Source organism: Naegleria gruberi (assembly GCF_000004985.1).
Source record: "Naegleria gruberi genomic scaffold NAEGRscaffold_89, whole genome shotgun sequence".
Lineage (NCBI taxonomy): Eukaryota > Heterolobosea > Eutetramitea > Acrasida > Naegleriidae > Naegleria > Naegleria gruberi.
In genome coordinates, this window is record NW_003163238.1 from 30,418 (window position 1) to 53,258 (window position 22,841).

A 22,841-nucleotide genomic window follows, 5' to 3' on the forward strand; every position below is an offset into this window, starting at 1 on the left:
TGAGTCGTGGTGGATTTTGAAATTTGTTGATGTTGACGTTTGTTGTTTTGTTTGCCCATTTTTTTTAAATAAAATAAATAAAATTAAAAAACATAAACAATGTTTATCATCATTGAATTTTTACTAAACCTAAAAGTCAATACCCGAATACTAAGGAAAAGGTTACAGCGAGCGGGGCTTGAACCCGCGACCTTAAGCGTGTTAGGCTTACGATCTAACCAACTGATCTATCGCTGCTTACATTCTTAACTAACTTTACTGTGTTGACATCATATTATAGAAATTTTCCAATATGAACTTTCAAAGTTCTTTAAACTTCAAAAATAATTAAAAAAAAATGAAAAGAAAGGAATCTTCCAGCACCTCAACCAAACAACAGCAGAAAAAATTAAAACGTTCAGACGACTTTCAAAATGCCACCAATCACGAAATTGATCATGAAATTGCAACCATTGATTCCGAGATTAAGAATTTGAACCAATTTAAAGAGGAATTGTTGATTATCAAGAGAATGAGACCTCAGACTAATGTTTATTATTCTGCCGAAATGAAGAAGAATGCTTCCATTGTTAATAATTCATCATCAGCAGCAGCTGTTTTCCAGTTGCAGAAAATTGGAACTGATCCAATGAGTTTAGTTTTGGAGTTTGCGTTTAAACATCAAGTATTAGAAATTGGTGAACTGAAAGAGTTGACTTTATTATGTAAGGCCTTTTGGGAGACAATTTATTTCGTACCGTTCACAATCAGTCTTGGCAGGGAAGTAAAAAAGATAGACACGAAGAAAATGTCCAAATTGACCAACTTGAAAGGTATTGAAATAGCTTGGTATCCATTGAATATCAAGTTGATGGAGCATTTACTCAAGTTGAATGGCAACCTATTGGATAACCTTGTCATCAGATACGATTACTATAATGGTAAAGGTGTTGTGATTCCATCAACTTTCGCCAATTCTTTCAAATCATTGAAATATGTCGATTGTTTAGATTCTAAAAAGAAAAAGTTTGACTTTTCTCAAATGAGCTCAGTAGATAATTTTTGCCTTATTCTCCATTCCTCATCGAGAGATTATCATGAAAAGATGATTCCCTGTTTTCCTCCCAATTTGAAAAAGTTTTGCATTTTGAGATCGAATATTGATCAATATCTGAAATTTCCAGATATTTTGAAATATGAACATGTAACAATTATTGAACCACAGGATGTACTGGCCACGAATAGTATTAGGAGAAATCTATTTGTGGACTTTTATCTACCAGCAAGCTCAACAAAGACTTTAACCTTAATTCGTTTAAGTGCCAAACAAAAGAAACCAGATCCTCTCATTCCACTTTTAGCTCAACATGAAATCATTGCAAAGGATGCTAATGGAGTGTTTGTTGTGGCAGCAAGTGCCAAGTACATGACCAATATCATGTCTTTGGCAGAGGTAGCTCATAAACATTTGGAGGTGGCATTTGAGGAAGATTCGGCTGTTCCTAATTATCCCTCAAATAGGTACATTGATGAGCACTTTAAGGTTTTTAAGAGTTTCTTCCCTGACTTGGTTTACTCTCATGATGGGCAACACGTTTCACCTCATTATTAATTCATTCGAAACGATCCAATTTTCCCGCCATAAATATTTAATATAAACACAATTCACTTAAACCAGTCAACTGTGACTGTTTAGAAATTCCACCATGGATATTTTAATAGTCGTGTGCATAAATCCAAAGGCCTAGGGTGCACTTTTAAAATGGCCGTCATTTCTCTAAAACCAACTGAAAGATTATCCTAGGTGCCTAGTGCGTACTAATTCAAACCTATTTAAGCAACAAAAACAATTATTGCAATTCTTCAAATAATAATTCAAAAAAACAACAACAACAACAAAATGTCTACAACAACAAACAAATTAGTCGTCATTACAGGTGCTTCCAGTGGTATTGGTGAAGCTACTGCAGTTTTATTCGCTCAGAAGGGTTACAAGTTGCTTCTCCTTGCTAGAAGAAAGGACAGATTGGAAGAATTGGTGAATGATAGTCGTTACTCTTTCAATCAAGATAATACTCTCATTCATCAATGTGATGTCACCAATGTTGAAGATATTCGTACAGGAGTTGAATTGGCAACCAAAAAGTTCAATTTACCAGTTGACTGTTTCATTAACAATGCTGGAATTGGTCATTCTTCTCCACTTTCTGAGCAATCATTAGATAAGCAATATGCTGTCATTGATGTCAATATCAAGGGTGTCCTCAACGGCATTAACGTCGTTGCCAAGGACATGGTCCAACGACAAGCAGGAACCATCATTAACATCAGCAGTATTGCTGGAAGAAAGACCATGGATGGTGCCTCAGTTTATTGTGGTTCAAAGTTTGCAGTTCATGCCATTAGTGAAACATTGAGAAGTGAGGTTGCTTCTTCCAAGGTCAGAGTTGTTGTAATTTCACCTGGAGTGACAGAGAGTGAAATTACTGGACACGATGAGAAACTACACGAAATGGTTGAAGGAATGAAGAAGGGACTTACTTTGGGTATTCTAAAGGCACAAGATGTTGCCGAATCTATTCTGTATGCCTATCAAGCTCCTCCACATGTTTGTTTGAGAGAAATTGTTTTGGCACCAACAGAACAATCCCTTTAAAAACATCACAGTGATAAGGAATGAACATGATAACAATTATATGTATTATATATGTAAAATAGCAATAAATTGTCGCAATACCTCTCTTTTTGGTGTTAGTTACAAGTCAATCCAATAGTTGTAGCGCTCCTAATAGTCAATTGAGTAATCATACATATGAATTGGAACAACTAATCTCTTTAAAGAGATTCTAAGAAGAAAAACCTTTGAATTAGAGGAGTCATATGGAGTATTGAAAAACGTTCATGTATCCAACTCACTTTTGTTTCAACAAATAACAATTTTACTGCACAATAACATCACAAAACTTATTCTGTAAGGCACAATTTAACATTCCTCTTTTGGCATGGTGATCTATACGAATCAAATGAACCATGAAAAACATTGGTGAGCTCTGAATATCCTCAATTTGCCACCACTTTCTATTGCTCTCTGGAAGAATCAAATCAGTTATATTGACAGGTTTGGAAATATTGAAATGTGCATTGCAGGTGAGAGGTGAAATCATGTCATAATCATTTGATCCAGCTGCATAGATTTCATTCTCTCTGGTGATAAAGAATGTTGTGCTTCCCTTGGTGCAAATAACCTTTTTGATAAATTCATTTCTGATATTAATATGAGTGGGTGAGGTCACTTTAGTTTGCTTGGAAGGGAGGCAACATTGTGAGAAAGTATTTTGTCCACACATGTAAACTTGTCCAAATTTGCTTAAAAAAGCACTATATTGAGGTCCACATGAAATATCGACAATCTTATCCTGTTGATATGCCAATTGGATGGCAATCTTTTTAAATTTTTCAAAAAGTGTTGCATTAGTATCTGGATCAATTTGATTATAGAGATTATATCCACATCCATAGACATTTCCTAAATTTGATAAACATAATGAATGTTCATCTCCACAGGCAACCTTTACAATAAATTCTTGTTCAGATTCGTATGGGAATTTTACAAGTGTAAAATCTAGGATTCTATCCAACAAGGCGTCAACTCCACATTGTCCTTTTTCATTAATTCCTACTGAGAATACTTGTCCATTACTGGTTAAAACCAGTACATGATCTTGACCTAGAGCCACATCCACGACTTGTTGATTTTGAAAATATTCTGCAGGGATGTGGAATGGAACAAATGAATCTGAAAGGTCCTTCTTTCCCTTTCCTAATTGACCAAAAGAGTTGCAACCTTGACTGAGTAAAGATCCATCCTTTGTCAAGTAATAAGAAAATGTTCCAGTCACTAAACATCCACTTGAAAAACATTTTACAATATTCAACTCCTTTACAGAAAATGGTATTCTCTCTGGAATTAATTTTCATTAATTTTCACTGATATCAGTTTTGAAACTTACCAAGAGTAGTGATTGGAATTTCTTCCCTTCCTTTCATTTCCAAATACTTGTCGTAATTAGTCAGAGTATTGGTATTTGAAATTTCCTTTTGACCATGAATGCCTGACATGAGTGCCTCCTTAGAACAATTCCAAACAGTTCCATCAGAAAGAGCAAGAAAGGCACCATTCTCATTGAGTTGCACATCCACAACCGAAAGATATCGATCTGATTCACTTTCCTCTCCATTAATTCCAACCAAATCAATAAAACCTTTCAAGTTGTGTTTTTTAAGAGGATTTTCCTTTCTAATGAACCAATCAGTTCTATTCATATCAGAAAATTGTGAAGAATTAGCCAAAACCTTCAATTCTCTCTTTGCTTTAGTGTCTTTAAAGTCTATATGCAAATATTTACAATTCTTTCCAAATTGACAAGCAGGAGTCAATTGATTCAAATTATTCTCGGAAGATATTGCCACTTGTTTATAATGTTTACAAACAGCACTATGTGAAAATAGACATCTATCACCATAGGAACATCCCTTGTTATGATTCTGATTCTGATTTGATGATTCACCACCTCTCCATGATGATGATGATGAATTCCTCTCTGTTGTTTTTCTCTTATTATTATAATGAAAAGAGCACGGATTCTTCTCATAGAAGGAAGTATAGAATGGAAGTGATGCGATCATCAAGACTTTGTGTTCTCTCTCGTACCGATTAAAAGTCGATGAAGTTGCCAAATGATTAGACATTAAATTTAATCTACTATTATTAGTAATTAATGATGAGGATGATGGAAGCATTTTTTAATAAATTGTTTGAATGAAGAATTGAATATCGGATCATCATCTATTATTATTGATAATCAATTGAAGAATGAACGTTTTTTTGTTTTTATCTATTTATACATTGGTATCAAGCTTGAAATTTATCTTTTGCAATTTTTCTTTTCATCTTTAAATTTCTGGCCGTTATATATAAAATGAAAAGCCAGTAAAAAAATTTGTAGCAAATTTCTACATGCTTCATCAGCAACAGTTGAACAACAAGAACAAGAACAACATGAAGAAAGTATTTCAATCCTCTCATATAATGTAAATTTTGCTGGATGTGGACGTCAAACAGGAACCTACTCGAAGAGAAGAGGAGGTAAGAGAGTTGAGCAAGCCATCGAAGAGGCTATGCATCCACATCCTCATCATAATCATCAAGCTGGTTGCGACTTGATTTGCCTGCAGGAAACTCATAAAGGATGGGAAAAGGCTCTAAATACATCTCTGATAATTTCCACTCATTTTCCTCATCAATATTGGGATCATTCCAATGTGGAGCAGTGCAAACCGAGTGGAGCTGCTGTGTTGGCTAGGAGTTATTTGGATATTAAGGTAAGTGTTCTGGAGAGTGGTGTAGAGGGTTCTGTCTTTCCTGCCCTGCATGTTCTTGTGAAGGATAGGAGGAATGGCCACTCTTTTCAAGTGTTGAGTGTTCACTTGAGACCACCTCTTGGATTTGATGATAACCAGAGGGCGAATATTGAACTGTCAGCTCTGTGGACAACTAGCTCAATACGTTTGAAGGAGATGCAGAGCTATTTGGAACAAGCTCTCAGATTGAGTTCACTTCCCTTGTTAATTGTTGGAGATTTTAATGAATCTTTTGAATCTGGAAGTTGGCTCTCTCCATCCTATGCAGATTTCCTGATGGAAAAGAAGGTATGTTATTTAGAATTTGAATTGTCTTTTTCATTTGAATAGTTTGTTGATGCATTGGATAATGAAACGAGTTGGTATTGGCCATTAAGATGGAATATTTCAATGTGGGCATCGTTTGATCACATTCTTTATAAGAAGGAGGAGTTTGAAGTGGTGGAAAAGAAGATATTGGTGGAATTTAAAGAGAATGCTTCAGACCATTTGCCTTGCTTGGCAAGATTGAAAACAAGGTGAAAAATACAATCTCCCTTACAAATCTGTTTAAAATCAATTACGGTAATCTTTATTTATTGATAAGAAGCCGACATAGCTCAGTTGGGAGAGCGTAAGACTGAAGATCTTAAGGTCCCTGGTTCGATCCCTGGTGTCGGCAAATTTTAGTTGCAAGATAAAGGCAATTTTTTGTGGATCCTTGGCTCTGTTAATTGTGGAGATTGAACATTATTCAAAATGATGTTTATTTTCTTGGTTTCTTTCTAGTTGTAAATCAAGTATTTTGTCTTCCAATGACTTTGGAAATAATCTCATCTACTTGATCATAATTCAAAAATTGTCTCCCACTCTTTAATCACAATTTTCTTTTATTTACTATTTACATGCAACTACCTGTTCAAATACCATTCCAAGACAAGTCCTAAAACTAGTGAGGCCATTGAAAAAGCCAACATGTACCAGGTAATTTCCAAAAAGACATAGGCAAAGCCACCTACTGTTCTCTTTGCAATTCTGACCATGAGATACCTGAATATTTGAAACACCACCCTGATATAACTTGCCTTTGCTAGTCCTTCTCCATTTCTAAACATTTCTATCAAGTTTTTGTGAGCTATCGAATTGAATCTTACTTGTTTAAACAATTCTAAGGATTTGAATGGATTTTTAGAAATGACACCGTCAGGAGAACCACTTCTCAAGAGGAGTGCTTGTTCCAAGATTGCCTTCTTGTAGTTTCTTGAAGCAGCAACATTAAAATGATCCATTGCCCTTTCGTATTGTTTAGTTTTAAGGTAAAACTTTCCCAATGCATAGTGAGCAAAATTGGAATCAAATATTTCAACCAATTCAATCAAATAGGTTTCAACAGTCGATTCAACAAGTTTCTGATTCGTCCAATCTCTGGATGCATCATATTTTGCAAGTAAGGTTTCGTATTTTCCAACTCTGACTGTCGAAACAAATCCCAAATAGGAAATAGTGGCCAGAAGTAATTGAGCTTGCTTTAATCCATTTTCAGAAGCCATTACAAGAGGTGACACATCATCAATAATTTGCTTTGAATCGAACAATAGTAAGCTATGTAAATAGAGAGCAACTTGATTATTGTTTTGGAAAGTGTAGAATCCGAACCAATTTTTAGTAAATTCGCCAAGTTTCTTATTTGCATAGGCATAGTTTTGTTTTCTCATTTCTGAGGATATTTCTTGTACTAGATAGTCAGGCATGGAATAGTTGTGATAGGATCGGAATGTAGATGATCCACTAGTAGTATTGGTGAATGAAATGTTGTGTGAAATAGGTTTCGTCGAGTTTCCTTTTTGTCCAAAGAAGATTAATCTCTTAACAAAGTTGAGAATAGGACCTGAACTTTCAGAAGCTTTGATTATATTTCTGACAATTGGTGTTGATGATCTTGATAACATTTTTTTTGTGTTGTTTCGTATTCAAACTTTTTCAAACTATTTATATTGTTTTTGGAATAGTTATAAATAAATCATTTTAATGATTGCAAGGACTTTCAATCAAAATCCTTTTTATAAAATTTCAACAAGTTATTTCTGTTTAATCACCTTGAGAATCCAGAATACTAAATTTATCTCAGGTTTAGTATTTAAGTAAAAAGGAAATGAACATTTTCATCAAAATATTTATTTACAATACTTTACAATGTTAATATTTTACATTCCTGCTATTTTCTAAAAACAGGTTTTTCCAGAACTTTGATTTTTGTAATGTGAATTTCTTCCTCTAGCGGATAAATATTTTCACATCTTGTTCGAATTTCATTGCTCATTCCACATTTGATAGCCATTCGTTCAACAAATTCAAGGATTTTCATTTGGGATATTTTCTTTGAAATGACATCTGTCATAACAGTTCTGATTTTCTTGATTTGAGACTTGTTGGCATAGGATGTCTTTTTAAATTGCAAAGCTTTCATTCTTGTGCTTGCTATCATGAATATTCTAATCTTGTATCCATCCAAACTCTTAAATTCATGATTCAAAGTGATGGTTGAGTGAAATCGTTTCGTCAAAGTTGCCAATTTATCTTTGGTCAATCTGAATCCATTAAATTCTGTGTCTGCATGTTGTGGTATCGGAATGTTATTGATCTTCAAGTTTACAATATTATAATTCATTTCCTCTTTGATTGATGGCATAATGTCAGGAGCCGAAACTTCCAATGTTCGATTGAGCACTTTTTCAAACGTTGGTGTATGGTTGACAGTTTTTTTCAATTTTTCCTGCAAGTGAATAGTGTGCTTTGATTCTGTAATTGGTGTCACTAAAGGAGGATAGCTCCCTTGATTAGTGACAGTTGCAAATTCCATATACTTTGATTTTTCATAGCAAAGATATGGTGACTGGATGAGAAAGTATTGTTTTCTAAATTCAAATTGTGGTAATCTGTGCCTCACTTTCCTTCTAGATAGAAATGCGCTTTTTTTGGCAGGCATTTTTTTTTAATCTTCCAGTTCAAATTGCCAGTTTCTAATAATAAATTGAAACCATTTCGTAGTAATGGACGTATTTTCTGAAAATGAAAAGATAGTTTTTCGTTTGTTGTAATTTCTTATTGAGAACTCAGTAACAAAGATGTCCCTTAATGTTGTTGAGTGGTGAACAATATTCATTTTGCTTGACTTCAATTGATCGAACATGGTAACTATCGCTGTCACGCGTCAAGAATCTATTTCAAGAAATAATTGTTGACAGAAGAATATTCAAACAAATCACAAAAAAACAAAGCCAACTAACATTCTCCACAAACCACTTCCAAGATTGGCATGTTTGCATACCATCTAATAACTTCCCATGCCACATCACACAAGACAGGATTTATCCGAATCTTGTGATTCATCCAATAATAACAATAACTCTTTCATTCCCTTCTATATGAGGGATGATTTACCAACCAACAGACAATCAAAAGCAAGAGTCAACCAGAGAAGAAGAAGAAAAACCGTTCAAGATGTTCTCCAACAAAAGGTTTCTGCTTCTCCTTCGAATAATAATAATTTGATATCAGCTGCTGCTGGACCTAATATTCAACATCCTTCCTCTAATAATATTAATATTAATAATAATTTGAATAATAGTAATGGAGGTTTCTTGTCATCTCTTCAACAACAACAACAGAATAATAATAATAATAATTATACATCATCAACTAATATTCATCATCAACCTCCGTTGGCTCCCAAACCTCCTCAATTATTAAGTAATAATAATAATATTCTAATGGAATTCATTCGGTTGCAACAAATACACCACTGAATATTCTACCAAAGACTTTAATGCAACAAACAAAACAAATTAATTCTCATCCTCATCCGCACCAACAACAACATCATCATCATGTACCAATTCTTCCAAAGCAACAACCTTCCATATCACCTCGACCTCCTCCGACTGCGCATGTTAATCCAAATCAATATCCTCTACCATTCCCTCCTTCTCCCCTCACCTACCAACACTACTATCAACAACAACAACAATACGCTCTCAATCAAAACAGCAGCAACAATAATCAACAATCCGTAACGACACCTCCTCAAGGCATTTTCCCCGCTCAAACTTTTACAGAAATTACAACAAAATTTGGCGGCAGTGTGCAATATAGAAATCGAAAAAGTTTGGGAAGCGAGCAAGAAAAATTGTCATCGTCATCTTCCTCCTCGCACTCAGATGTGATTCATCACCATCATCACAACATTAATAGTAGTAGTAACAATTTTAGTGGTGGAGAGAAACAACGAATTCAATTAGGGCTACATCAACAACAACAACATCATGGAATTATTTCTACGAGTGCTGCCTCGAATAATATTGAAAGTAGTGTGGTAATTATTGGAGAGAGTAGGAGACCAACAATAGCAAATAGTATAAATAATAATGGAAAGGGTAGTGGAGAGGAAATGTTGATTGATTCAACTCCAACTCCAAAGGTATTTACACCAAGAACGACGAGTAGTAGCATGGTAAAGAAGGAAGAGCATGAAGGAAAGAAGCCATTGTCAATTTCATCATTTCTCTCTGCTCAATCTGGTAATCCTACGGCTTCAGCATCATCAGCAAGTAGAGCTCCAACTTCTCCACGTTCCAATTATATTAATGGAGTCAAGACTGTTTCTACAGCAGCTGTTCACAGATTGAAACGTTTGCAACAACAGATTCGTTCCTCTGATTTGCATGCTATCAACTCATCTGCACAAGTATTGAACTATTTAAAGATGGTACAACAACAGCAACAAGCTTATATTCAACAAAGAATGATGCTTCAATCAAGTTCCATTCCTTCCCTGAATATTTCTGTCAATCATATTAAGAATCAATTGTACAATCCTAACTCTGTAACTCCATCTTCCACAGCAACAAATGCTGCTGCCAACAATAATTCACAAGAATATTTACCATCTACCTTTATACCTTCCTATCAATTGGATCCAACTGTGGATATGATGATTTCTAATTGGGAAAATCAAATCAGACAACGTCAACGACAACAGAAAATGCAAAAGTATAGAGTTCCAAATCTTCGTATTCCTCCACAAGATTTTGCCTCTAACTTTATGATTGATTCCTCATCGAGTGGAGGAAGCAGTAAGGGATCTCATTCAGATCGTTCTGAAGCTTGGATGAGTGCACGATTTGCAAGCTCCACCATCAGTAGTGGAAGAGGAACACTAAGTAGTGGACTGGGAATTTCTCCACTCAATTCACCTAGTTCTTCTTGTGGAACTGTTAGTGACTGTGGTGTGCACTATACTGCCGATCCAAATGATCTCATATCACCTAGGATTCAACATCATTCCAGACATAGTCACATGCTCATTACTGCCGAACAATTGTCTCCAGAGGATGGAGACAATGATGACGAAGATGATGAGGATGGAGACACACTCATGATTGATGATTCTTCCCCAACAGCTCCTAACAAGGTTCTTCCACCAATTTCTACTTTGAATTTACCACCACTCAACTTGCTCTCTATTTCTCCTAGTACTGGTGATCATCAACAAGATCATTCTAAGAGTTGTCCAAATTCTGTCTCTAATAGGGAAAGTGACCAAGGAATTCAAACACTGTTTGGTTCAGGAAGTCACAAATCAGTTCAACCAAATCCAATTTCACTCAACAATACACCACCAGTGAGTCATGGTACTACATATAGACCAGAAGGATTCATTACACATCGTTCACATCAACAACACTATATCAATAATCATCATTCTAATTTAACATCATCGTCAGGAAAACAAATTCATCACCAAGTTCATTCTACCCAACGAAGAGTTGATTCTCAACATGTTGAAAGTTTAATTTCCTCAACCAATGTATGTCCATCTCCAAAACGTTCAAACCATCAATATCATCCATATCCTCTCACCAGTCCTAGATCTAAAAAGAAGAAGGTATCCACTCAAGATCAACCAACAGAGATTGAATCTATTTCATTCAATTTCCCTCCACCTCCTACTTCAAATCCATCTGAGTCATCATCCAATGAACAAGTTGCCAATCAGGAAGAAATTCAACAACGTATGTCCATGCAACTTTTCCAAGCCATTTTCAGACATACACCTCTACCAATGTTCATTCTCAATTCCAAGGGTAAATTCATGTCTGTTAATCATGCCTTTGTTAACATGCTAGGTTATAATCAAGAGGATCTCTTTTCCAACAAGTTTGCCTCTGAATTTGTTTCGAATGAACACGAATTGATGCAACAAATTCACAAATGCTCACACGAGGGAGGACTGAACAATGGAGTAGCAAATCAACAACACTATTCATTGTCTTTTAAGGATTATGAAGGATTGGAAATTCAAGCAGAAAATACCATTTACGTTCTCAGAGATGTCATGTATGCAGGAGAATTCTTTGTATTCACAGTTACCAACTATCAATCTTCTGCCTCACGTGAATAAATTGATGACTTTGAATTTCTCATTAGATCATTTTACTGTTTGAACTAAGCGCTTGGATTGATTGGGAAAATAATAATTAGCCAGACATGTAATGAAGTATTTGAAAAAGCTACTTTAAGAAAGTTAGACGAAACTTGTACATTCTAAAATAGGAAAAACACTTGACAATTCAAACGCTTCTTTGATATTTAAACAATCACATGTGGGAAGAACCAACAACATCATTATCAAAAAAAAATGTTTTTTCAATTGATTAACAACTTGCCCATCTATGCAAAAAACTTCATTTCTCTAATGGGACGCTCAAACGTTCTTCCAATTGACTTGATGGTTCTTGTCAAGGAATTTACAGAGGCACTCATTGTAACTATCTTCTATCCAGTTGTTACATTTGTTGGATTGTATCTCCAATTCATTAGATGGATTTGGGTCATGCTATTCAGAATGACAGTTCCAGCTCCTCAACAATTGGCATCTGGCATTCAAATCAAATCATGTATCATTACTGGTATTGCATCCAATGAAGAAATGGGTAGCAATCTATCCAACTCCAACACTGACAACACCATTGCCATGGCATACTCTTTGGCTAAGAGTTTGTGTTACAGTTGGATGAAAATCTTGGAACAAAACATTGGAGCCGATCAGGAACATCGAATGATTACCTTGGTTGGACGTTCTGATGATTATTTGAGCGAGATGAGAGAAAGTTTGATTAAAGAGTTGGGAGAATCTTTCGTAAAGAATATTGAGATTCGTATTAAGGTTGGAGATGCTTCAGATGAAGACAAGATTAGAAAGATTGTTACTGAGTATGATTATGATTTGGTAATTGCTTGTCAACCTTGTGGATTTGTAACCACTGCAGAAGAAGGAAAATCAAGACAACCTGTCAGAAGACGTGACATTAAGGGAACTTCTTTCAAGCAAGGTGAAGATAAGAAAGTTTCTCCTCGTCGTACTAACTCTACATCTTCATCATCCTCATCAACTGATCAAGATAGAGAAATTGACAATTCTTTCACCAATTTGACAATTATTGGAGAAGAAACCATTCGTCAACAATTCGCCAACATTATTCAACCAACTTTGAACACCATCTTGCCAGCAATTAAGCAAGCCAACGAAAGAGGAGTGATCAACTCACCAAAACATGTCGTTGTTGGTTTAGTTAATGAAGTAGATCCAACAGTTTCTAATCATTTCGTCAATGAATTTGCTCTCCAATTGCCAAGAGTTGTCTTTACACAAATTTCCTCATTGGTCAACCGTTCTCTCTCCACCGAAACTCTCTTTGGAAATCAAACTATTAGAAACCAAATCGTCGAAACTGACCTACCAACCAAATCTCAATTAGTTTTCCAAATGATTAATCCAATCACCAACATGACAGATAGGAGATTCAATCAATCTGTTTCCTCTACATATCAATTCTCCACCTCTGCATCAACTTCTTCAACCTCTCAAAATGGTAAAGATAAGAGATCTCTCACCAATCCAATTCTTCCTCAATTCTTGGATAGGATTCCATCTCAAATCTCCAATCAAATTCTTAAGGAAATTTACAAGGGAATTGAAGTGATTGATGTTAATCTTCCAATTCGATATGCCTCCGAAAGATTCCTCTCCGTATTGCCTCATTCCATTGGTCAATTCACAAGAACTATTTTTAATTTGTAATTTATATATAAAAAAAAATTTTGTAATTTCTAAATCCAAAAGCCTTAATAAGAAGTAAATGACCAAATCAAATCAAATCAAATCGCATTTTCGAGAAGGAGCAGAATCTTCTTGATAACTTCGATATGCGCGCGTTCACATTCAAATTGGTCTCTTGCGCTTAGATTCCCTTAGTAAAAAAAAATGCCACCAAAACAAAATCTCTCACGGATGGGATCTCGGCGAATCGATTCAAACAATAATCTTCAAATGCTATCTAATTTTAAACTTCCCTCAACGGCAACGCTTGGATCACTGCCCTCACAATATCATCAGAATAATCGATATGCTGTTTGCGATACTGATTCACAGTGTAGTGATGGAATGAGCATTGCTAGCTCTGAGGAATCATCACCTGTTCCTACCCGACATTCATCACCTTCTAATAATGCAGCTGCAGCAGCCATGAGAAGTAAATATAATGCATCACCTTTGCATAGTAGAACAGGAGGAGTATTGACCATGTCGATGAGTCCTTTGAATAATTTAAATAAGACTCCTCCACCTGGGATATTTATTGAGCAGAAATCATCAGCTGTCTTTTCAAAAACCAAGAACCTTAATACTAGTCCATCAAGCCCAAATACTTCTCCTCATAAGGATTTATCAAGTCCTTCCTTGTACTTTCAACGAAAACAATTATCACCCACACACCATCATCAGAGTCAGTATGTAAAGAAGGGATTGGAATTAGCCTCAGAGGTCTATCAAATAGCCCCAAAACGAAACCGCAGTTCAAAAACCAGACTCGTCACCAGAAGAACCTCCATGCAAAGCAGCACCCTAACTACAAAGTGAGTGTCCATGTGGAATGAGCTGTGATTTTGAGCTGAAGATATTGTTATTGTTGTGAAAAGTTCAAGAATGGGAACTATGAAAGAGCCTATTAAGTAAATTGCGGAGCGATAGAGGAGAAGATATTCTTAATAGATCCTGATGAATAAGATTTTCAGGAAATGCTAGAAATTGAGATCCAACTGTGAAATTTTTTAGTGTCTCTTTGAAGCACCACTGACTGTAAAATTTTCAATGACGTGATTGGTTTGTTTCTTAACAAAGGAAACAACAGTATCCATTGCCATCTTATTTCCCTTGACTTGTGGCAGTTGAGTGACATACAAGAGATTGGCCTTGGTAGTGTTTTGTAAGAAACGATTCCATCCATAACCAATAATAGCATCTTCCACACGAGTAGCATGAGTAGGATCTGAATTATAACTCATTGGTTGATTTGGAACCATATAAACAATGGCAGTAACACTTTTAGTCGAAACTGCAGTATCATATACGAAAGTAGGAACATGAATTGGAGAAGCAGTCAAATCAGTAGCACCAGGGACTGCCAAATTATTATCACCATTAGAAATAAAGAATAAACTTTCACGATTATTCTTATTCAAAGGAATAATTAAATCTAAATTCATCATTGAATTCTTGTTCTTTAATACAAGACAACCAATTAAAAGACGGTACAAGATAAGGAAAAGAATTTTAGCAAATCCACAAGTTCAATTGAAATAGGAAGATGTTTAATTGCAAAGTGAAAGAGAATTATCATTTTGAGAACAAGCACCAATCTTACCAATTTGTTGACTATCAAAATTAGTGCATTGTGGACTTATATTACGAGGAGCATACTTAATAGAGGAGAAATCAGTTGAGTTGCATCTATACATTTGTGTATATTCATACATGTCAAAGCAAGAGTCAGTTCTATAAGCAGAAGCACCAACTAACATGTCATTACCTGTTCTTCCACATTGATTATCCTTTGCATTCAAGTGGAGTTGATAATTCAATGTCCACAACAATTTAATTCCATACTTTTCTGAATTGACCACAAAATCAGGCAATTTACCACATCCATACATTTCATTGAGTGAATTACATTGATACAATTCGTAGCTACTATTGTCGACACAATCCTTGCAACCTTTCTTACATAAATTCTTAATGGTGGCTGTTTTAGAACTGCATTCATATTTGGCATAACCATATTCATAGCCAGTTCTTTCGAAACATGATCCATTTAGTGGTTGTGATGGATTCAATGGTGAGATAATCTTATTTAAACCAATTGATTGAATAGTTTCTGGTTGACAAGTGGATGAACTGAATGAGATAGAGTAGAAGAAATCACCTTCTAGTTCTCTGATACGAGCACATGCACACATACATGCGCACAATAATAGAAATGCGAATGCAACTAATGTTCTCGGTTGAATTGACTTCATTTTTTTTGATGAGAGAATTAGTCCATTCGAAATCTATGGACTGTTTTTTTAGACCTGTTTTTTACTCCGTATGGGCTCCGAAACAATCTCCTGGAAGTAACTTACAATGAATTAATTAGTGTGAAAAAAGAAAGGATTCGGCATTCTGACCAATTTATTGCGCACCATCAATTTTGTTTACAATTCATTCCACCACTTTGTAAACTTCGAAATCTTCAACTAGGAAATTGAATCCTCCAAAATATTGTCTCTTTTCATCAGGGACAATATTATTAGGGAATTCATCATCAAATACTTGATTAATCTCTCTCTGTGGTAATTTGCACTCTGGTAAAATGTAATCCTGGGTGGCATTGTGTGAACTAGAATAGGTAGATGTATTTGCATCACCACACACCCAAAAGCAATAACCAAATGCAAACAAATACAATGAGCTATATCTGTACAATGCATGAATATTGTGGTCATGCATTAATCTGAAAATATACAATGTGTTATCGTCAAATCTAAACGTAAATGATTCCTCATCCTTTACATTACTTCCTCTTTGATCAAGTTTCAAAGTTTCTTTCGTATATCCTCCAAATAAATCTCCTCCTTTAGATTTAACAATAATTACAATTTTCCCCTGATCTTCGCAACGTTTACGAAATTCCACCTCTGAAAATCCATCCCTACTCGCTCTAAATATTAATTTTGGACTTCGATGAGTCTTCAATTCTCCTCTAAATAATTGATAATATTGAGTGAAGGAAATCAATGGACTTTGAAATTTGGCATCATTCCGATAGAAATTAGTGAGTGAACGTGATCCGATGTGATGATCTAGCTTGATCACGACCGATTCTCCGATTGGTTCTTCGTAAAAGTTTGATTTTTGCATTTTTTTTTTAAAATTGTAAAAAAACTAAAAATACAACAAGTTCAAATTTCATAATAATTTTACAAAAAAGTTCATTTATTGAATTTTTGTAAACTTTAGGGAAGATAGATTGAATTTTTTAAATGATTTGTTTTATTTAAGGATCTACGTTGGCAGATTTGAAAGAACCCAATAATGGAGATTCGACAAGTTTAGTTTCACTTAGTTTTCTTTCTAACATTCGAATTTTAGCTTGCATGTTTAGAATAGTTTTTCCACTTTCTCTATTTTCAACTGCCTTTCTCAAATCTTTAAGGAATGCAATTCTAAACTGTGCTGTCAGTGTCGAATTTGCAGATCCAACAAAAGTTGCAGATAATGGATCTTGAAGTTTCATATTTCTTACACGAATGTCAGCTCCCAAATCAATTAGTTTCGTACAAATATCCTTTCTTCCAAGTTGTGAAGCTACATGAAGTGGCGTATCACTACTCAAATTCTTTTGATTCATCATGACATGAACATCCATAGACGAATCTTCTGACATGTACGAAATGGCTATTTCCAACATTTCAACTCTTCCATAACCAGAAATCCAATGCAACATGTTATTCTTGTTCTTATCTCTCAAATTGGCAAGTTTTTGTCTATCAGAATAGAAATGATTCAAAATCCATTCGAATATTTGATCACAACCTTGTTTGTTTCCAATAGTTCTGATGGCAAACCAAATTGGTTCGTTCATGGTGATGGTTGTGTTGGTGGATGGGAAGGTTGGTTTGAAATCATAGTTGGAAATGAGTGATCCCAAAAAGTCTAATGTCTTTCGGCTAGTTTCTTGCTTGTCAGTACACAATAACATGCACAAGGTCAGTAAATTGTGAACTTCTTCCCGATCTTCCTTTGCTGCACACGATGTTGATGGACTTGAAACACCAAAACTTGAATCTAATCCATGTCTATTTCCAAATAAAGCCTTATTAACCATTGGATCAGATGCCTCAATTGAGCTACCATTGGAAGATGACATTTTACAAGTGGCATTCATGTTAGCTCCTCGAGAAATCAAGAAGTGAGCAATATCAAAGTGACCTCTCAATATAGCCAAATGTAAAGCACTTGGAAAATCTCTACGTGATTGAGTTTCTGATTCTCTTGCTTCAACATCAACTTTGACTTCATCAATTAGATATTTGACAACATTGAATGCACCACCGAGAACTGCACTTGTCAATGGAGTATGATAATAATTATCCACATGAAGATTAACATCAATATTTGACTTTTCCAGCATTTTCTTGACGAGATGTAATCTGTTATATTTACAGGCATAGTTAATGAGAGAAACTCCTTGGTGGGTGATTCTGGCAAGTTGATCACCAGTGAGACCCATCTTGTCAAAGATGAAATCCATGCACTTGTCGTTTAATTCTTGCTCCTTTTGGACAGTTTCGAATGATTTGGACGAAAGGGAATTATGAGGTGTACTTGTAATGATTAATTTGAACATTAACAAGTACATGTTCTTCTTACATCTTGGATCGAGATTTTCATGTTGGAGAGAAATGACACTAGATTCGTATTGAGTTTCGTATTCGTCTTGTAATCGAATAAGTTCTCTAAATAATTCTTCACTTTCATTGAAGAAACAGGCTGTGTGAATTGGTTGTAAACCTCTTGAATTGGTTCCAAAAAGGGATTTCTTGACAAGATCTTTGACTGATGGCATTTCTTCTGATTTGAGAGTTTCTAATTTTTGTAAAGATTCGATTAATGATTTGAGGATTTTAGATTCTGCATTTGGAGTTTCACAAAGCAAGTGAACAATATTACCATCATCAAGATAACTTGACAAGCCTTTGATCATTATTGGAAAACATGAATATTCTGTATAAATTTGCAAGTACTGATTATTCGAAAGGTAATACGAAAGTCCACTACAATCATTCTCATCAAAATAATCTCTCAGCCTCTCTGTCATCTTTTTGGTAACATATCTTTCATCCAAATTCAAAGCATACGAAGGATTAGTCTCCAAAAAAACATCAATCATCTGTTTGACAGTCTTATTAAACGAAAGGTTTGAATTCGGCAATTGTTCACCAGTTGTTGGATTAGTCTGACGTCTAACTAACCATTCTTCAATAGCCTCTCTTTCAAAAGTATCACCAAGAGCAGTGACAACTGGATCACACATTATTCTTCTCGTAATTGGACAATATATCAAATCTTTGATTGGATTCGAATCTGTTTGTTGCTGACCAAGTGATGGACTATTCATTCCTAAAGCAGGGCTGTTGCGATTTGACATTCTTTGTGTTGTTTTTTTTGTGTCGATTAATTTGATTAACAGCTGACAGTTCCTTACCACTCATTATTTATAACAAACACACAAACAGTTGCAGTTAGCATGAAAAACGCTCGATGATGTGCTTGTGCAAACAAGTTTAAGTGGCAAGTAGAAAATGTGATGGAGAATTGAGAAGGTTGCCCTTTAAGGCAATAACAATTTTGGCGGGAAAGTTTGATGTGAGGTGAAGTGTTTGCCTAGACAAAATGTATTGAGGTGCGTCGAGTTGTTTCTTGTTGATTTTAAAAGGCTTGTTAGAGGTGGGTATCTATCAGAAATCAAAGATGCGAATGAAAGAAAAATCTTTTAATGCATTTTGGCGAATCTATTCAGATTCTATTTCTCACTTCGTTTGTAAATAGGTTTTGAATCAATTTGATAAATAAGGAAGGCTCTTCCAATAAATTTGGAAATAGCAGCTTGGATCTCTGGCCATTTCTTTAAGACGTTATGGTTGGGGATCTTATCTATATATTCATTCTCAAAAAAGGTTATGCCTGAGTGATGGAAATATAGCACATATGAGTATTGGAAAGGAATTTCTTGGATAGGGGAGAGTGAACACTCAGGTCTATCAAGTATTTCTGTTAATCTATTTTGACAATATCTTCTTTGATTGTCTAGTCTGGGGCATTCATGTATGTAATGTTCTAAATTTGAGGGACAATTACAATCTGAGCAGGTTGGATTCAATTCATCTTTCTTCTGTGTATATTTGATATGAGAATTTGAAGCGTTTCGCCAAATTTGATATTTGGTTTTAGGTGACAGTCGTGACTTGAGGTAGGCTACATTAATTGATGACCAGCTTTGGTTTGGAATAAAGTTGGGATTACTATCAATTGCTTCGTGCATCTCCTTAAGTTGGCGATTTACAGTCATTCTTTTGCAATCAAAGATCACAATATCGTTTTTCATAAGTAAATATTGGTTGGTTAGTAAGGATTTGATATCAAAGATCTTATCTCTTTCAGTTCCATCTTTCGCAAGGCGATCTACTATTATATTTTCCTTATCTTCATGTCCTTTAACTTTGATTATATAAACTGAAATATTCTTTTCTTTTTGGATATTGAAAAATTCAGTTTTGAAAGGGAGAAAGTTTCCTTTGTATTTTCTGGATAGGACATCTATTGCAACTTTGCTATCTGTGTGTATTCTAGCGGTTGTTCCATTTGGAAGTAGTTTCATTGCAGTGATAATTGCTCCTATTTCTGCAACATTGTTAGAGTATTCATTATTGATACGGAGTGAAAGGCTTTTACAAGGTGATAACCTTCCACCGGATTCATATATATTAATACCCATACCTGTTTTACCTGCAAGCTTGGATCCGTCTGTATGGATAATAAAGCATCTATTGGTTTCATTCACTTTCTTTAATCTGAATTTGGTATGATTCTTTTTGAAATCTAAATTATATTTCTGAAGTATTGACATCCATTGAATGAAAATGTTATTACTATTATCATTGGTATGACTAATTCCAAATTTAAAAGCTTTCTGAACTAACTTGTTATTGGAATTTGCTATTAAGGAGAGAGTTCTTAAATTAAGTCTGTCTGTAAATTCTTCAATTGAGGGAACACCGAGTCCACCTTCTTCTAATGGTAGGTGGAAAAAAGCTGTTTTGGTGGTTCTGTCTAGTTTTAACTTTGTTCTGAGTACATTTCTAATGCAAATATCTATTCTTGATACCAGTGATGGAGGAATGACATTAAGTTTGGATAGATGTGTAAATAAACTAATCACTTTAGCATGAAGGACTTGTCTTAAATTATGGGGTTGAAGTTTGAGTATTGGGAAATATTTCAGTGATTCATTGAATTTAGCTATCTTGCTTTCAATATCTTCTTTGACCAATTTATCTTCCCAAGGGTAGTGTCCGAGAACTCTAAGATTTTTCTGAATGGGAATTGGCACTTGTTTGATTTTTGGTATGATTTTGCTTTTTGTGGGAAGGAGAGTGGCAATTGACTTTTTTGCATTTAATTTGAAAAGCAATTGAGATAACCAGTCGTCGATGTTATCTAGTCTTCCATTATAATTTGTGAATCTGTCGCATACTATATTCATATCGTCAGCGAAACAACAAAGACCAATTTCGTTTGCATTCAATTCAGATGGTTCTATTGGTAGTTGCCATTGGTCTATTGCTTTGTCTATTATGAGTTGTGTAATACAATCGTAAATAAGAGGTGCTAATGGGCAACCTTGAGGAATTCCTCGTGTTTTTGTGAAGTTATTTGATAGATGTTTGTCAATTTCTAATTGTAAACTGTGATTGCTGTATGCATTAATTATAAAATCAGTTAGTGGTGTTGGGAATTTACAATGATTAAGGGCCATCCTAATAACCGGCATCTCCACTGCGTCGTAGGCACCTTCAATGTCAAGGTTGACTAATATAAATGTTCTTCGTCTAGTTTTCAAGGCCAGGGAGGAAAGTACTATTCCATGGTTCATTGTATTTCTATTATTTATGAAGGCCTGTTGTCTCATATTAATCTGAGAGCTAGCCCATTCACATAATTTGTGGGCGATTAAATTAAAAAGGATTCTATAAAATATTGGTAGTATTGTGATGGGTCTAATATCTCCTAATGTTTTAACTTCTCGCTTTGGAATCAGTTTAACCCAACCGTGTTTCCATTCTTGGGGGATATCTCCTTGTGTTAAACATTTGTTAAACTCTTCAACTATTAAAGCTAATTTCTCTAATTTTAAGCCCTTGATGATATCTAATGAAATTTCGTCTTGTCCTGGTGTATTCGATTTCATTCTTTTAATGGTTTCTTTTACATCTCTATATGAAATCCGACCTATATCTCTAGGACCTGAAGTGATAGTGGATGGACTTGGCATAAAGGTTGGTGTTTGATTGGAGGTTGTAAACTTTTTGGAAAAATAATCTAAAATTTCTTGTTCTCCAAATGGCAATTCTTTCCAGATAATTTCTTTAGAATGCAGTTTTCTATCAAATTGATACATGTGGGAGGCGTGACTATTGTTATATTTGTCAGTTAATTGTTCTTTGATTTCTTTACATGATTGGATGTGAGTCTCTTTAAGAATTGTTTGTAGTTCTGATATTTCATCAAGTCCAACATTTGGGTCTTCTAATTTACCCATAATCTTATTTTCTAATTTACGAATTTTACCTTTAAATATGGAGGAAATAATGCTACCACCAAGTCTGTCAACTTTGGTTCCATATTTTGCAATGTTGTTTTGTATTTCTGCATTTAATTCTTGAAATGTATTGGCATTTGACGTATTTATCTCTTTGATCATTTCTTCTCTTTTCTTCTTACCAATATATGATCTCCAATTTAAATGTGATTTGAATTCAATATCAATGTAAAAAGGGATGTGATCATTACTTGTGAGCGGTGGAAGGAGTTCTTCTTTGATAACCTTAATATCTTTAGACACGAAAATGTGGTCTAATCTTGAAGTGGTGATTCTATTCTGTTGTCTTCTAATGTAAGTCTTATTATTAGTCTTATATTCTGTTAGTTGGAGTAGATTAAATAGCCAGCACCATTCTTTATCTCTACCGTTTGAAGGATTAATGGTATTGATATTAAGATCTCCATTAATTATGACATGTTCATCTCTACATGTCAGTACTGCATTTGTTATACTGTTCATGGCTTCAACATCATTTTCTTTATCATCAACTCTTCCACTAAGATATGGAGTGAAAATATTAATTGGTATACCTTTGCTTTCGAATCGTGTCCATTGAAGAACACCTGGAATTAGATTGATATTAGTAATATTTCTCTTGTGAGGGTTGTTAAGGAAGTGCATAACAGCCGTCCCTTTTTTTCC

General features: G+C 34.8%; 13 protein-coding genes and 2 non-coding genes across 15 annotated transcripts; 6 read left to right on the plus strand and 9 right to left on the minus strand.

Annotated features, from left to right (window-relative positions):
* Positions 1-163: 163 nt before the first annotated feature.
* Positions 164-237, minus strand: NAEGRDRAFT_t835. The gene has a single exon. It is a non-coding gene; the product is annotated as a tRNA-Val (tRNA).
* Positions 238-337: 100 nt separating this feature from the next.
* Positions 338-1,591, plus strand: NAEGRDRAFT_54463 (uncharacterized protein; the record flags this gene model as incomplete). The annotated part of the gene is made up of 1 exon (XM_002668973.1): positions 338-1,591. The coding sequence occupies one exon, from the start codon at positions 338-340 to the stop codon at positions 1,589-1,591; it is 1,254 nt and encodes a 417-aa protein (XP_002669019.1).
* Positions 1,592-1,879: 288 nt separating this feature from the next.
* NAEGRDRAFT_54464 (uncharacterized protein) lies at positions 1,880-2,635 on the plus strand (the record flags this gene model as incomplete). Its single annotated transcript, XM_002668974.1, has 1 exon — positions 1,880-2,635. One exon carries the CDS (start codon positions 1,880-1,882, stop codon positions 2,633-2,635), a length of 756 nt encoding a protein of 251 aa, XP_002669020.1.
* Positions 2,636-2,742: 107 nt separating this feature from the next.
* Positions 2,743-4,779, minus strand: NAEGRDRAFT_82257 (uncharacterized protein; the record flags this gene model as incomplete). The annotated part of the gene is made up of 2 exons (XM_002668997.1): positions 2,743-3,877; positions 3,990-4,779. The coding sequence occupies 2 exons, from the start codon at positions 4,777-4,779 to the stop codon at positions 2,919-2,921; spliced, it is 1,749 nt and encodes a 582-aa protein (XP_002669043.1). The 3' UTR covers positions 2,743-2,918.
* Positions 4,780-5,157: 378 nt separating this feature from the next.
* Positions 5,158-5,730, plus strand: NAEGRDRAFT_76023 (uncharacterized protein; the record flags this gene model as incomplete). The annotated part of the gene is made up of 1 exon (XM_002668975.1): positions 5,158-5,730. One exon carries the CDS (start codon positions 5,158-5,160, stop codon positions 5,728-5,730), a length of 573 nt encoding a protein of 190 aa, XP_002669021.1.
* A 258-nt stretch (positions 5,731-5,988) lies between these two features.
* Positions 5,989-6,061, plus strand: NAEGRDRAFT_t834. Its single transcript has one exon. It is a non-coding gene; the product is annotated as a tRNA-Phe (tRNA).
* A 193-nt stretch (positions 6,062-6,254) lies between these two features.
* On the minus strand, positions 6,255-7,328 carry NAEGRDRAFT_82258 (uncharacterized protein; the record flags this gene model as incomplete). The annotated part of the gene is made up of 1 exon (XM_002668998.1): positions 6,255-7,328. One exon carries the CDS (start codon positions 7,326-7,328, stop codon positions 6,291-6,293), a length of 1,038 nt encoding a protein of 345 aa, XP_002669044.1. The 3' UTR covers positions 6,255-6,290.
* Positions 7,329-7,594: 266 nt separating this feature from the next.
* On the minus strand, positions 7,595-8,365 carry NAEGRDRAFT_76025 (uncharacterized protein; the record flags this gene model as incomplete). The annotated part of the gene is made up of 1 exon (XM_002668999.1): positions 7,595-8,365. One exon carries the CDS (start codon positions 8,363-8,365, stop codon positions 7,595-7,597), a length of 771 nt encoding a protein of 256 aa, XP_002669045.1.
* An 840-nt stretch (positions 8,366-9,205) lies between these two features.
* On the plus strand, positions 9,206-13,519 carry NAEGRDRAFT_60031 (uncharacterized protein; the record flags this gene model as incomplete). Its single annotated transcript, XM_002668976.1, has 2 exons — positions 9,206-11,775; positions 12,283-13,519. The coding sequence occupies 2 exons, from the start codon at positions 9,206-9,208 to the stop codon at positions 13,517-13,519; spliced, it is 3,807 nt and encodes a 1,268-aa protein (XP_002669022.1).
* Positions 13,520-13,702: 183 nt separating this feature from the next.
* NAEGRDRAFT_76028 (uncharacterized protein) lies at positions 13,703-14,356 on the plus strand (the record flags this gene model as incomplete). The annotated part of the gene is made up of 1 exon (XM_002668977.1): positions 13,703-14,356. The coding sequence occupies one exon, from the start codon at positions 13,703-13,705 to the stop codon at positions 14,354-14,356; it is 654 nt and encodes a 217-aa protein (XP_002669023.1).
* Positions 14,357-14,547: 191 nt separating this feature from the next.
* On the minus strand, positions 14,548-14,982 carry NAEGRDRAFT_76029 (uncharacterized protein; the record flags this gene model as incomplete). Its single annotated transcript, XM_002669000.1, has 1 exon — positions 14,548-14,982. One exon carries the CDS (start codon positions 14,980-14,982, stop codon positions 14,548-14,550), a length of 435 nt encoding a protein of 144 aa, XP_002669046.1.
* A 105-nt stretch (positions 14,983-15,087) lies between these two features.
* NAEGRDRAFT_76030 (uncharacterized protein) lies at positions 15,088-15,792 on the minus strand (the record flags this gene model as incomplete). Its single annotated transcript, XM_002669001.1, has 1 exon — positions 15,088-15,792. One exon carries the CDS (start codon positions 15,790-15,792, stop codon positions 15,088-15,090), a length of 705 nt encoding a protein of 234 aa, XP_002669047.1.
* A 184-nt stretch (positions 15,793-15,976) lies between these two features.
* Positions 15,977-16,675, minus strand: NAEGRDRAFT_76031 (uncharacterized protein; the record flags this gene model as incomplete). Its single annotated transcript, XM_002669002.1, has 1 exon — positions 15,977-16,675. One exon carries the CDS (start codon positions 16,673-16,675, stop codon positions 15,977-15,979), a length of 699 nt encoding a protein of 232 aa, XP_002669048.1.
* A 61-nt stretch (positions 16,676-16,736) lies between these two features.
* Positions 16,737-18,984, minus strand: NAEGRDRAFT_60032 (uncharacterized protein). Its single transcript, XM_002669003.1, has one exon. The coding sequence runs from the start codon at positions 18,963-18,965 to the stop codon at positions 16,812-16,814; it is 2,154 nt and encodes a 717-aa protein (XP_002669049.1). The 5' UTR covers positions 18,966-18,984; the 3' UTR covers positions 16,737-16,811.
* Positions 18,985-19,340: 356 nt separating this feature from the next.
* NAEGRDRAFT_54470 (uncharacterized protein) lies at positions 19,341-22,820 on the minus strand (the record flags this gene model as incomplete). Its single annotated transcript, XM_002669004.1, has 2 exons — positions 19,341-20,608; positions 21,647-22,820. The coding sequence occupies 2 exons, from the start codon at positions 22,818-22,820 to the stop codon at positions 19,341-19,343; spliced, it is 2,442 nt and encodes an 813-aa protein (XP_002669050.1).
* Positions 22,821-22,841: the final 21 nt, after the last annotated feature.

What these genes read in the sequence shown, in the direction of transcription:
- NAEGRDRAFT_60032 (XM_002669003.1), bottom strand. Translation starts at nt 18,965, where the DNA reads ATGTCAAATCGCAACAGCCCTGCTTTAGGAATGAATAGTCCATCACTT.